Source organism: Alligator sinensis, unplaced genomic scaffold (genome assembly GCF_000455745.1).
Source record: "Alligator sinensis unplaced genomic scaffold, ASM45574v1 scaffold607_1, whole genome shotgun sequence".
Taxonomy (NCBI): domain Eukaryota; kingdom Metazoa; phylum Chordata; order Crocodylia; family Alligatoridae; genus Alligator; species Alligator sinensis.
Window position 1 is genome coordinate 1,020,255 of NW_005841935.1, and position 12,561 is coordinate 1,032,815.

Here is a 12,561-nt window from a genome sequence, read left to right on the forward strand (position 1 = left end):
TTCTGTACTGCCATTCTGTTTACCTGCTTGTCCCAAATGACAGCAAGTCATAGTAACTCTACTGACAAAAGGGGTTTTGCAGTTTGGCCCAACAAGCAAATTCTATTCTCTATTCAAGGTATTTTTCTTTCGTAAAGCACCATCAGGCTCCTTATAGAGGTCCAACTTTCTAGGACTTCTGCATTGGATTATAATGGGACAACTTTTTGGATGGTATGCACTTTTATGGTTAAGTGCCTGTGATGCTGCTTAATAAACAAGCTACCTTTACTCATGGTTATCTTTTAATTCATTAAACCAGGGGTGTCCAACCTGTGGCACTCATCCCACACATGAGAGAGGCACCCCTGTGGTGGCATGCAGCAGATCAGGGAGGGAGGAGAGAGCAAGAAGTACAGCTGCAGATTGGGGAGGGAAGGGGACTGGAGTGGCAGTAGAGGAGGGTGTGGGGCTTAATTTGTGGCATGCTTACCAAGAATGTTGACCTCCATTGCTTTAGACGCATCATTTATTTATGCTATACTGTTTTCATCACTTGGGGTAAGGGAGATAGGGGTGGGGTGGGGAGGGCAGATTACACAGAAAGTAGCTCAGGAATTAAAAAAGGGTGGAAGTCCCCCGCCATACTCAGTTGCTAATTTTTTAAAAAGGTATAGGGAAGATTTAAGAGAGCAATGGAAATACTTCATGACTAAAGCAAGAATGAAGAAGGTTTTTTTTATTGCTGCATAACTTTATGGCCCAAAGCTGTTAATACTTATCCATACCGGTTTGTTTGTTTTTTATAACAATGAATTTCAGAAGCAAGGGTGAGCCTTTATAATTAATTCTGGATGACAATACTTCGAGGGGGAAAAAAATTTAAAACATGTCAAAGATCTGACTACCATATTTACTCTAATCCAAGATGAGGTTGGATGAGAGCTGGAATGGCTCATTTGGAACAGGAGGGGGCATATGGCCAGGGGAACACGGGGGAGACAGTGGGGTGCGCATGTGAGACTAGCCTGCAGCCTCCCCGCACCCTCTTGCCCACTGCGCTTGTGCCTGCCCCTGCACCCCCATCACTATCCTTTACTGTCCTCCCCCTTCTGCTCCCGGCCCTCCAGCTCCAACCTGGCCCATCTAGGAGCTACTACTGCTTCTGCCTGGACTGAGGCCAGGATAGGGCCATGCTGCTGCAGAGGAGCAGAGCTGCAGCTGAAGATAAAAGGGAAGGGGTGGGAGAAGGCTGGCTATAGGGGTTGGGAGGAGGTACACTGTAGTTGGGAACAAGCACAGGCAGAGGGGCAGGCAGCAAGGGTGTAGGGGTCTGGCCCCTTACCCCTCCACCACTGCTTCCCCTGCTACAGCAGTGGAGGGGATGGATTTGAGATGACCTTCCATTAATTAAATTCCACTCTTGGAAAATAACAACACACTTACAATTTTCTATACATAGAATCTAATTACTGGGGTGGGGGCAGTTTGTCTTAAATTGAAAGTCATCTTGGATTCAGAAAAATACTATAATTCTACATACTTCCAAGCTGATAAGAAAACTGCACACCAATAGGATCAAAAACTTGATATAACAAAACTCCTATGCTGCAACAACCTTTTTTAAATGCAGTGTCCTGCAAAATTTAAGAACTTGTTATCACCTTATCTCTTGCTGGGAAATATTTCTATTTAAGAATGTAGAGAGAAGTCTTATAATCACATTATTTGTATAACTATGTAATTATTTATTTATATGTATATACGTATGTATATATTTACAGGATCAGAAACTGATCAACAGGTTTTTTTAAAAAGACTCTGTCCCAGTTCAAACATTTTCAAATCAAATTTCTAGTGGTTCAGCTGCACATGAAGCATGTTTATTATTCTGATGCTGGACTTAAGTATTAAAGCCAAATTGCATACATAGCAGCTGACATATTGCTATGCTTGACCAGCAGAAACAAACATGCTGAGTTTGCTGCTAGTCTGTTTCATGCCTTATGCTTCTGTTCCATAAACAAAGTACAGTTGTCTCTTTTCTGGCACTTGGGAATTATTTTTAAACTTTCCATAGCACTGGCTTTCCTCCATGATGTTGATGCTAGGGCAAGGCTACTCAAACTAAAATGGCTATGTGGCTGCATTATACATTGGCACATGCAGTATTAACAGGCAGTACATTTGTTTTACACAACTGGCAACAGGGTGGAAGAAATGATCATTGCTGTATCTATACCATTTAGATTCCTACAGGATGGAATGTTTTGGGATTTTTTTCTCTTCTGTAGAAAACAAACAAGGAAAGGATACAACTTGTGGTAAAGAGCCAGGCTGAAGTTTGCATAGTTCAATAAGAAGTGTTGTGTACATAACTTCAATGTGTGGTGGAGTTGGAAGCTGAAACAACTCTGAAAATATTACCTGGTCAAAGTGGGCGGAGGAAAAACAATTATTAAAGCTTATTCAAGACAGAGACATGCACGTTTTTCTTCATGTCTATGCACATGGGGACACTAGGGCTGCTGATACACATGGGGGAAACAATCAACTCCCCCCACCTGCCACACACACTTTACTGGAAGTAGCAGTGTGTTAGTTTGACTTGGCTCTGCAGCACCTGTATAGCTTGGATGCTTCAGCAGGGCTTTTTAGGGGCATTTATACACTTCCTCCAGGAGGTGGTGATTTAAGAAACATCAAGTTTCAACTTCAAAAGTCTAACTCAATCCTTCCAAAGCTAGTTTCAATCCTGAGACCAAGCATGGCAGCCTGAAGACTAAAATGTAAAGGTGCACTGATATATCGGTCCTACAACAGATCAGCACCAATATAAAGAAAACTGAAAGCATCAGCAATCAGCTTTTTTTTCCTGATGTGACTGATAAACGCCCTGTGCATGTGCACAGCTGCAGGGTAAGACACAGGCTGTCAGGAGTGCCTGGCAGCATGGAGAGCAGATGAGTCCAGCTGGTAAGTCTGTTGTGGGGGAAGGGGCGTAGATCGAGGCCCCCGTGGTGAGGGAAGGAGTGGGGCTGGGGCATGTACTGCACAGCTGGGGTGGAGTGCAGGACAGAGCTATGAGCGGCTCATCCAAGGGGCAGAGGGAAGGGGGGCAGCTCCTACTGCTGCATGCACCCCAGAAGGGCATGGGGGCATATGTCCCCAGATCTGCAGGTGGAGTGAGGGCAGGATACTGCTGCAGGTCAGGGCCAAGGCAGCACCAGGCTCTTCCTGGCAGGGACCTGGGCTGGGCTGCGTTCGAGGCGGGCAGCAGCACTGGGAGGAGGAGTTAGGGGGGCCATGGCAAATTTTGGGGTGGCTAAAGGCTGCACCCCCCCCTCTCCCAGCACTGCTACCACCTGCCCTGAGCACAGCCCAACCCAGCCCCTACCTACCAGGAAGAGTCTGGCACAGCCCCAGGCCCAACCTGCCTTTGCCCTGCACACAGATCTGGGGCACATGCCCCCATGCCCTCCTGGGGTGCTTGCACCAGTGGGAGCTGCCCCCCAGATGAGCCGCTCACAGCTCCATCCCATGGCCCATCCCAGCTGTGCAGCGCCTGCTCCTGCCCCAGCCCCACTCCCACCCTCACCGCGGGGTCCTCAATCTGCCCACTCCCCACGCCCCTTCTCCCACAACAGACTTACCAGCCGGTCACCACTCTCCATGCTGCCCGTCTGCATATCAGAATTGGATCGATATCTGTCGATATGGCTCATTAAAAATCAGCTATCGGTACCGGCCCAAAAAAATCTCTATTGGTGCACTCTTACTAAAATACAATGCTTGTTATTTTTAATTAACCAAAGGAAGTTTTAGAATGGAAGTTGGGCTTGACATAAGGATGAATTCCAAACTACTGCACATGCTAAGTTGTAGCATCATGGCAGAAGCCAAAAAGCAAGTTAATCTGCTTTTGTGTTGGGAAAATTATATGAACAAAATGGTTAGTATGAAAGACTGGCAACTTTTATGCTAGTGTCATTTTAGTTTTTTCCACCAGACTACACTCACTTCACCCCACAGAGAAATATTTATTAGAAACAGGTTAGCATTCTAAATGGGGGCAGAACTTTTATCACAATCAACACTGTGACCTTAAGCTCCTGGCAGAGATCAAATTTAAAGTGCAGTGGAATTTTATCTTTGATCCCCAAAACTGAGCATCCTGCCATGGCATACTGAAGATTCGGCAGAGCAGGATGTGCCATTTTGGGGATCTGTGATAAAATGTCTCAGATCCCATTGCATGTCAGATGGTGCTTGAACCCAACACCAGAGGTGACTCCAAGATGCACCCACACCTTTTAAGTGTCCCAGCATGCAGGGAGACATTCAGTGATTTTGGGGTCCCCCTGCACTGGCATATTCAATGGGTGCACAGCAGGCTCAAGTGCCATCATGTTCAAAAAGTGCATGTGTAGCATGCATGCCTTTTAACGTTTCAGGCACGTGGGGAGCTGTTCCCTGATCTTACGCACCCCAAGGACTGGCACCTTCAAAGGGTGCATATGCAGCTGGGATTCTCACACACCCTGTAAACTAGCATGTATGCCACATTCGAATTAAAACATGATACGATTCAGCCACAAAGATGCTCCATATTTAACAAGTAAAATCTCTGTGGCTGCTTTGCTATTTTACAGGGTGATAAATTGCTTGCACATGCAGCAGTTACAATTTATTGTGGTGTCAGCAGAGTTAACTGCATGATAAATGTAACATCTCCCAGAGGCCCATCCTACTTTGTGAAATCCTGCACTGATGAGCTTCCTAAAATCCCAAACAGCCTGTCTGGCTTCGCCAACACCTTGCACTCCTAATTCTGTGTCTTGATTTAGTCCACCAATTGCACATAGATTGTGTCCTTCCTGTATTTCATTCTAAATTTCTTAGTTCCTATTTGCTTTTTCCACAAAGGCCTTGCAAACAAGTTAGCAGAATGAATTCTACTCTGTGCATCCCTTCAAGTTAACCCTGAGGGTTACACAGGGCAGGAGGTAGAGGCAACATAGCTGAACACAACCTTCAGGGTGCCGGGTCCAGCTGTAGGGAAACAGTGGCATTCCCTCCTCAGCCCCTATCCTCCCCAACAGTTCCCTCATCTGTGTAGGGCGAGAAGGCAGGGCAACAAGAGCTATCCTGCTGGTGGGATGGACCCTCATTGTGGGGAAATACCCCCGTGTTCATGCACAGTCTGGACCCTGGTCTGTGCAGAGCAAGGGAGGCAATTGCCCTCACGCTAAACCCTTCTCCCAGAATGATGGTTCCAGCTGTGGAAATGCCTCACCCTCTCAACTCCTCCCCTTAACAGACCTGGGCTGGCTGACCTGGGTCTGTTAAGTGGCAGGGGCACTGGTACCAACAGGGATCCCCAACAGCTTGCCCCACAGAGGGAGAGACATAGGGAGAGAGGGGTTCTGTGTGATACTAGTAGTACTTGCCATCTGGATGAAGCGTTAGATGAAGAAGAGAGATCACTTCCAACCAGGAAGATCTAACGTTCTTGCAGAAGAGCCAGTTCTCTTCTATAAGAAACCCCTTTAATGGCTGTATGCTCTCTTTGTGTTAGGAGAAAGGCTTTTTGCTAAAGTTAATCACCTTACGCAAAACAAAGGAAACTGAAAGATGGCATATGTAATACACATACCTCAACTATGTGGTAGTTCAAAGGGATCTTGTTATTTCCTGGATAGCTCAGTAACTGTGCAGCACTACAAAGAGAACAGATGCATGAGAGTTAGAATGCAATACATCAGAAGCAATGGTTTAGGTACCAAGCAAACAGAACAGTTTGTTCCTTGTATTAATCCATCTAAAGGAAAGGTGTCAGGCTGACAGCCATGAAAACACCTATTTAGCCACAGAATAGGTACAAAAAAAGCAGCAATATAGGCACATTCATAGTCACCTGACCCCTGAATACACATTTCCCCTCCAAGCCTATGCTACCATTGAACTCTAACACTGCTAAGAGATGTAACTTTGTGGAAGCTTTTGTGGTGATTTATATGATGCTGACATGTGGGCTGAAACCAAACTCAACTTGTGCATTCCAATAAAAGCCTGGATATAGTTTATCATCAGAAGCCTTGGCTGGATTTGAATCAGGAACCGTGATGAAGGAATCTTTATCCAATCAGCAGATGACTGTTGAGCCACTTCTCCACAGTCCTCTTAGTTAATCGTGGATATTTGAAAATGAGAAAGCTGATGGGAAAGATACAGGCAGTCTTCTAACCACCTTCACACTATCGCTAGTTGACATTCCAGAACCCTGCACTTGCCTCAAAGCAAAATTACTGACATTTGTTCAATTCTAGCCTTAAGCCATTCGCACCATTTATACTTTCACATAAACTCCCCAAGAAAGTTGAAGATAAAGACAGAAGTCCTGCCATCAATTTCAACACAAAAATACAGATTTCGCCTTCTGTGGAATCAGAAAACCACACAAGTCTTTGTACCATGTACCTTTGCCATGAACACAGAATTTGGCACATTTTCCACCACCCATTGAATCTACCACCTCTTATTTGGAAACAACATACCTTACTGAATATGTTAAGAATATGTCAAATGTCACCTCAAGCTTTTGTACAACCAATTTCAGAATTATGAAATATCATAATATGGAAGTGACCATAAAATATCATAATATGAAATATCACCACTACCAGTGGAAGTCATGATGCCAAAAGCAGGAAGCCAGACCTCATAAGAGGAGTGCTGTGGTATCATAACACTGATACACTACTTACCAAGTCTTCCTCTCTTTCCAGTGGGATTTGATGATGCAATGAAGATTCTCTTCTATTACAAATCTTTCAACAGAATGACTGCCAGGCATAACAGGGCCCTATTAAAAAGCAATTAAGACGTATGAAAAGTCACTATTTCAATTCAGAAGAATGAACACTAGGCTCCCATGACCAATAGTATTTTGTTCAATTAATTTTTTCAAGTCGTATAAAAAAAATAATGGAACCTAAATACATTATATTTCTAGCTATATCAATGGTTCCATTAGAGATTGTTCACAAGGGTTTAAACATTCTGGTTATTGGTTGTAAAAGCTTTCTAAGTTCCAAGCAGAAGTACGCGGTCCATAAATGATTTTTAAACCTGCATACAGATAAAGCTTTCAGATGCAATGTCATCCCTATAAAGGATTCCAAAAAACCCTAACCCTCCCATCACAAAACACAACCCATAAATATGACTCATCTTTATTTTTCATTCCAGCTTTTCTAAATGTCATAGGAGCTCACTTACAAGAGCTATTAAATGCATCTATAATTTCAGATGCTGGTCAAACCAGCTGCCTACTTTTTTAATGAAAATATTATTCTAGTAGTGTCAGTAACTCCTGGAAGTTTCAAAGAAACTATTTGATGCTTCTGTACTATTTTCATGTAGAATTTTCCCCTACTGCTCCAACATTTAATCCCAATTACTTTTGAAAATTATATAAAATAGCCACAAATCAGAAGCATTACTGCAAATGCAAGAGGTGGTATCTAAGGAGTCACCTTGCCCTAAAACTGGTTTAGGGAGGCGTGAGCTTTCATAGGCAACAACTTTAGCAGATACTATTTCACAGTCAAATACAAGAGTCACACTACAGTATAACCTCATAAAGCAGGTATGCTCGGGACCGAGCACCTGCCGGGAATTTGAAAATTCCAGATTTTTGATACCAGTGGTGAGGGAGGGAGGGAGTGAAGCTGGGGTGGGGGGAGGGGCATGGTGCAGCCCAGTGGCTGCAGGCAGGTGGCGTTGGGCCACTCCTGAGGCTGCAGCAGGGAGCAAAGCGGAGCTGTCAGTGGGTGTGATGCAGCTCTTGCTGCTACATGCACCTTGGGAGGGCTGTGGGCTGACGGGCTGCGCCAGGCTCTTCCTGGGGGCCATGTGCTCCCGAATCTGTGCACAAGACGAGAACAGGCTGCCACCTGCCCCGAGTGCTGGGAAGAGCCTGGTGCAGCTGCTGGTCCTAGCCTGCAGCAGCAGCCTGTTCTTGTCCCATGTGCAGATCCAGGGGCATGCAGCCCCCAGGAAGAGCCTAGCGCAGCCTCCCAGCCTGCAGTCCTCCCACGCCGCACCCACTGACAGGTCCCTCCACTTTGTTCCCTGCTGCAGCTCCGGTAGCAGGCGATGCCAACTGCCTGCAGTGCTGGATTTCTGAGAATTCTGGATTTTAAATGCTGGATTTATGAGGTTATATCCTAATATGTCCATATGTCTTCTGTTATAGCATCCTTTACACATACTGCAAGGAATTAATCTGACCTACATCACTCCTATCAATCTAATGAAACTGGACTCAAAGCATCAGTACTCCAATATTAAGACAAGTACAACAGCTAGAAAAGATGCTTGTCATAGCCAGTACAGTGTTTATAGTTCTGGGTAAGGTAGCCAAAGGTGCCAGATAATTAACTGATTTAATCCATTATGTTTTAGCATGTGCCTCCCTACACTTCAAAAGATCAACTTCAGCAATTGCTTTTTTTTTTTTTTAAAAGAAAAGTTGAAAGTGATCTCTCAAAAATGTTATCATAATAATGTTCTCATATGTGGCATTAACATGCACAGTATTACTACTGCTCTTCTCATTGCTAAACATTTATTGAAAGGGGGAAATGCAATTTCTCATTCAGTGCTGGCTTATATTTCTACTGGCCTTGAGAACCTTGGACATTCAGATTCAGTATCAAAGGAGGAAATTACTTGTGTTTTCTCAAGAACCTCCTAAAATTCACTCACCTCAGGATCATCTGTATAGTCAAACATTCTAAAGATAACTCTTGGCACTGGGTAAACTGAGTCTTCAGTGTGAGGTGGAGGAGTAAAAGGAGGCAGGTTGTGCTGTAATGCTTCACAGAGGATGCTGTCGAAGGCCAGGTAGGGCCTCAGAATGTGTCTTTCTTGCCAGTGATCTTTTTTCAACTTCTGAATTTGAGCCCAAAGACAGTCTAAGTACTTAAGGAGAAGGGAAAAAAAAACCAGGAGCTGATAAACCCAAATTCTGTAGCTTAATTAATCCTTAGATTCTTTGGTAACTCTCCCAGAAATCTTCAAGTATCAAACAGGGATTTTCTTATTCCATCACACATTCAGACAAGCAAAGCAGGTGACTTGACGAGGAAAGACATGTAGTTAAGCCATATCACCCCTTTAGAAGAGAAAAACTAATATGCAGAGAGCTCAATAATTCTACGGGGAAAAAGCTGCACACAGTTCAACATACCGAAAAACGACTTCACCTTTGTAGTTATACATCTTAGATCAGTACAAGATTTAAGCTCCATTTCCAGTAACTTGGAATTAAGTAGATGATCATACATTGATTTACATTCTGTTGACCAAAAGGGATCCAAGTCACTGCAGACAGGCACTCCTTTAGTAAACACTAGCCTAGAATGTGTGCTCAAGTGCAAGAAGTTATGTCCGCTCAGTATTGTGGCTAATAATTTTATTATACATTATGAGATGAATTCGTATTCCAAATTAACAAGAGAAATGCCCATTTACCAACTTCTGTATATATTGAAGTTTTCTATTACTGCAAGCAAGAAAGACCTCTGTCTTACTTTGAGTAATGCAGGAGTTGCTACAAGTTTTCCTTGACTAATATTATCATGAATACACAGCTGCGCGTTAGGCCTTTCTGCATTTTATTTCTTTTTTTGCTAAAGGACAGTAACCAATCCATGCTGAAAATGAATGTAAATTATGAGCTTTAAAAAGAAAAGCATGCAGATTTTTAAAGATGAATGTACTGCCTGCTCCCCCAATAGATTGCTAGAAGATCACACAAACTGCCCTGAAGCTCAGAACAGGCGAATACTGGAAAGGATTGTGGCTGAGGAGAATGAAGCAAAGGTTGTTTGGTTTCTCCCATGCTTTTGGGTTTTGCAGAATGCCACATGGGCCTGAGAACGAATTTTTCCCCCCAACTGTCAATGGGCGACAGGAACAGGGTTTTTGTTTGTTTGTTTTTGCTGTCCTCAGAAGCACTGGGTATTGGTTGCATTGGGATTCCTGACTGAGACATACCAATGCTTGTTCTGGGATTAAAACCCAGAGGTTCCCAGTTAGAGGGTCTTGTTCCTCTAACTCGAGATCAGACCAATCACCACATTTGGGATCAGAAGATATTTTACCCCGTGGTCAGATTGGTATGGGCTGTGGGGACCTTTGTCTTCCTCTGCAGCAGGGGCCATGACCCTCTTCCTTGGATCTAAAGTGCATTTTAACAACTCTTGCAGAGCCACGACACTAGCTGGTTTCATCCCCCTGCTCTATCTGTGGTAGGTTAGGGTGCCCTTGGTATTTCTGGGGCAATATGGCTTTTAGTTGTGTGCAAGTGTTGATTGTGTAGTTTTAGGAATAGGTTAGACAAGCACTTGCATGGGTCTTTTAGATAGCAATGATCCTGCCTCGCACAGGGGGTTGGACTAGATGACTTCCTAAAGGACCTTCCAGTTCTACTTTTCTACGATTTTATGACTGCTTGTATGATTTCCTGCTCCAACCATCATGGTCACTCAGCTAAAACCTGATGTCCAAATGCAATAAACCAAATTACTAGCATAAAAGACACTGGGAATTCTCAATACTGATTTGAAGAATGAGATCAGTAGAATCCTTTTTTCAGACCAGTTTAAGAACGTGTGCATTGCAAAAGGCAAAGCCACTGCAAATGGAACACAGCAGGTTCCATGAATGGTGTGTACCTCCTGTGGCTGGGGGGGAGGGGCCGGGCCACGGCTGTGCTGGCGGTGGTGGGAGCGTGGTGGCAGCAGCGGCAGGAGCCCCACCAGTAGTAAGTGTGGCAGCAGTAAGTGTGGAGCTCCCGCAGATGCTGCCGGCACTGTTGGCAGGGGGTGGGGGGTGCAGCGAGTGCTGACGGGGGGGGTCAGCAACCACCCACAGACGTCACTGGCAGCGACCAGTGGCAATTGCGGACCACCCGCAGACGCCACTGGCCCCCTTTTCATAGGGCATGCACTACCACACTTAGGGGGTGCACATGCACTCGCGTGCACCCCCTGTGTGTTGCCTCTGGCAGGTTCTTTTCCTGCAGGGGTTGGCTTATTTTTAACATAATGGAATATATTCAAAGTGGTGACTAAATGAGGAGTAATATCAGGCGTCACCATATAATGTTTGAAGTAGACAGACTTAAATCTTTTCCTGCAAAGTTACATTTTGCAACTACTGCTCATTTAGCAGCATTTTCTCAAGCAGTCTATCAGGAAACATCAAAATGTCTCTCATTAGAGCAATCTAGCTTTGCAGGGGTTTGGACCCAAGAACTTCAGAGAAAATCATTACCTAGAGCCTACAGGAGATAAGAGCACAGAGAAAGAGAAGAATATACTTCAACTATGTTAACTTTTTTTCCATAGATCTTCTCTTTAATATTAGATTGCAAAACAAAAGGTGGGGATTTCCCTACTTTTGTTATACATCAAATAAAAATCCATTTACCTCTTCTTGTGGATGCGGTTTATCAGCAGTCCAAACTTGCAACATGGGTACATGAATTTTCTGACGCCGTCTGTTTATACAGAAAATCTACCATTTAAAAACTTTTCTAAAAAAACAAGATTCTTCCCACCACTGATCTCTCTACTCAATTTACTCTGTAGCAGCCTAAGTATTTACTAACCCGTCAGATTTTTTAAAATCACCACTACAATCCTGTCTTCACTGCAGGGTTACCCATGCTCAGGTAAGAGCAGACACACTGTGAAAGATACTATCAAACAGTAGTAGCAGCACAGAGCTTTGCCAGCTCCAGCTTGATCAACCAGATCAGAGTCTCTGGCAGCATAACATTCTACCAGAGGTAAGAGATTTGTATGGGACTGTGGCTGTGGCAACATGCGAGTTCTACCATAAGCCAACACTGCAGCAAAGGCAAGCAATGTATCTAACGAGCTGCAGGCAAAAATATTCAAGCAAACTGAACAGACTGTAGCTTGTTTGTAACAGTCAAACACCCCAAGCCACTTTTAGACAACCGGAAATACTAAATTACACTACTTGCATGAGAATTCACTTTAAAGATCCACAAATCAATCGACACAGTGAACAGATTGGAAATGATTAAGTCTTTCAATTTTAAGGTGGAGAGATGAAACTATTGTTCTGATTAGACCAATTTACCTGTTGGTTGCACTGAATGAATGCAACTTTTATTTAGTCAGTCTCCACCTTAATGTGGAACTAAACTACTGAAACTTTAAACCTCAATGAAACAGGTTTAATGTTACAGTGGTATAGCTCCACTTATAGCAGCAGAGCAACAGAAAGATGAAACATGTATTGATGCAGTTGATTCATACTTCCAAGTGGCAAACTCCTCCCTCCTTTTTTTAAAACTGTGTATTGTTACACTTGTCCACAGGCTTAGAATACTTTTGAATGAATAGCAGACAAAGCTATTTATTCCACTCATGACCTGGTAACAGGGAAAGGGGATTAGTCTTTGTTATAACTTACTTCAAATAGCTTTCTGTTTGTGATAAGAGGCGGTCCATCTCTGCATCCTTCTTCTCATACAAT

At 43.8% G+C, this 12,561-nt stretch overlaps 1 protein-coding gene across 1 annotated transcript in view; it reads right to left on the reverse strand.

Moving 5' to 3' along the window:
• NCBP1 (nuclear cap binding protein subunit 1) overlaps positions 1-12,561 on the reverse strand; it is a 54,940-nt gene that overhangs the window by 25,789 nt on the left and 16,590 nt on the right. Inside the window, 6 exon segments of the mRNA XM_025199089.1 lie at positions 2,296-2,406; positions 5,636-5,699; positions 6,747-6,844; positions 8,752-8,967; positions 11,482-11,551; positions 12,499-12,561. The exon segment at positions 12,499-12,561 is cut by the window's right edge and continues 23 nt beyond it. Of these exon segments, the coding sequence (XP_025054874.1) occupies positions 2,296-2,406; positions 5,636-5,699; positions 6,747-6,844; positions 8,752-8,967; positions 11,482-11,551; positions 12,499-12,561 (622 nt within the window).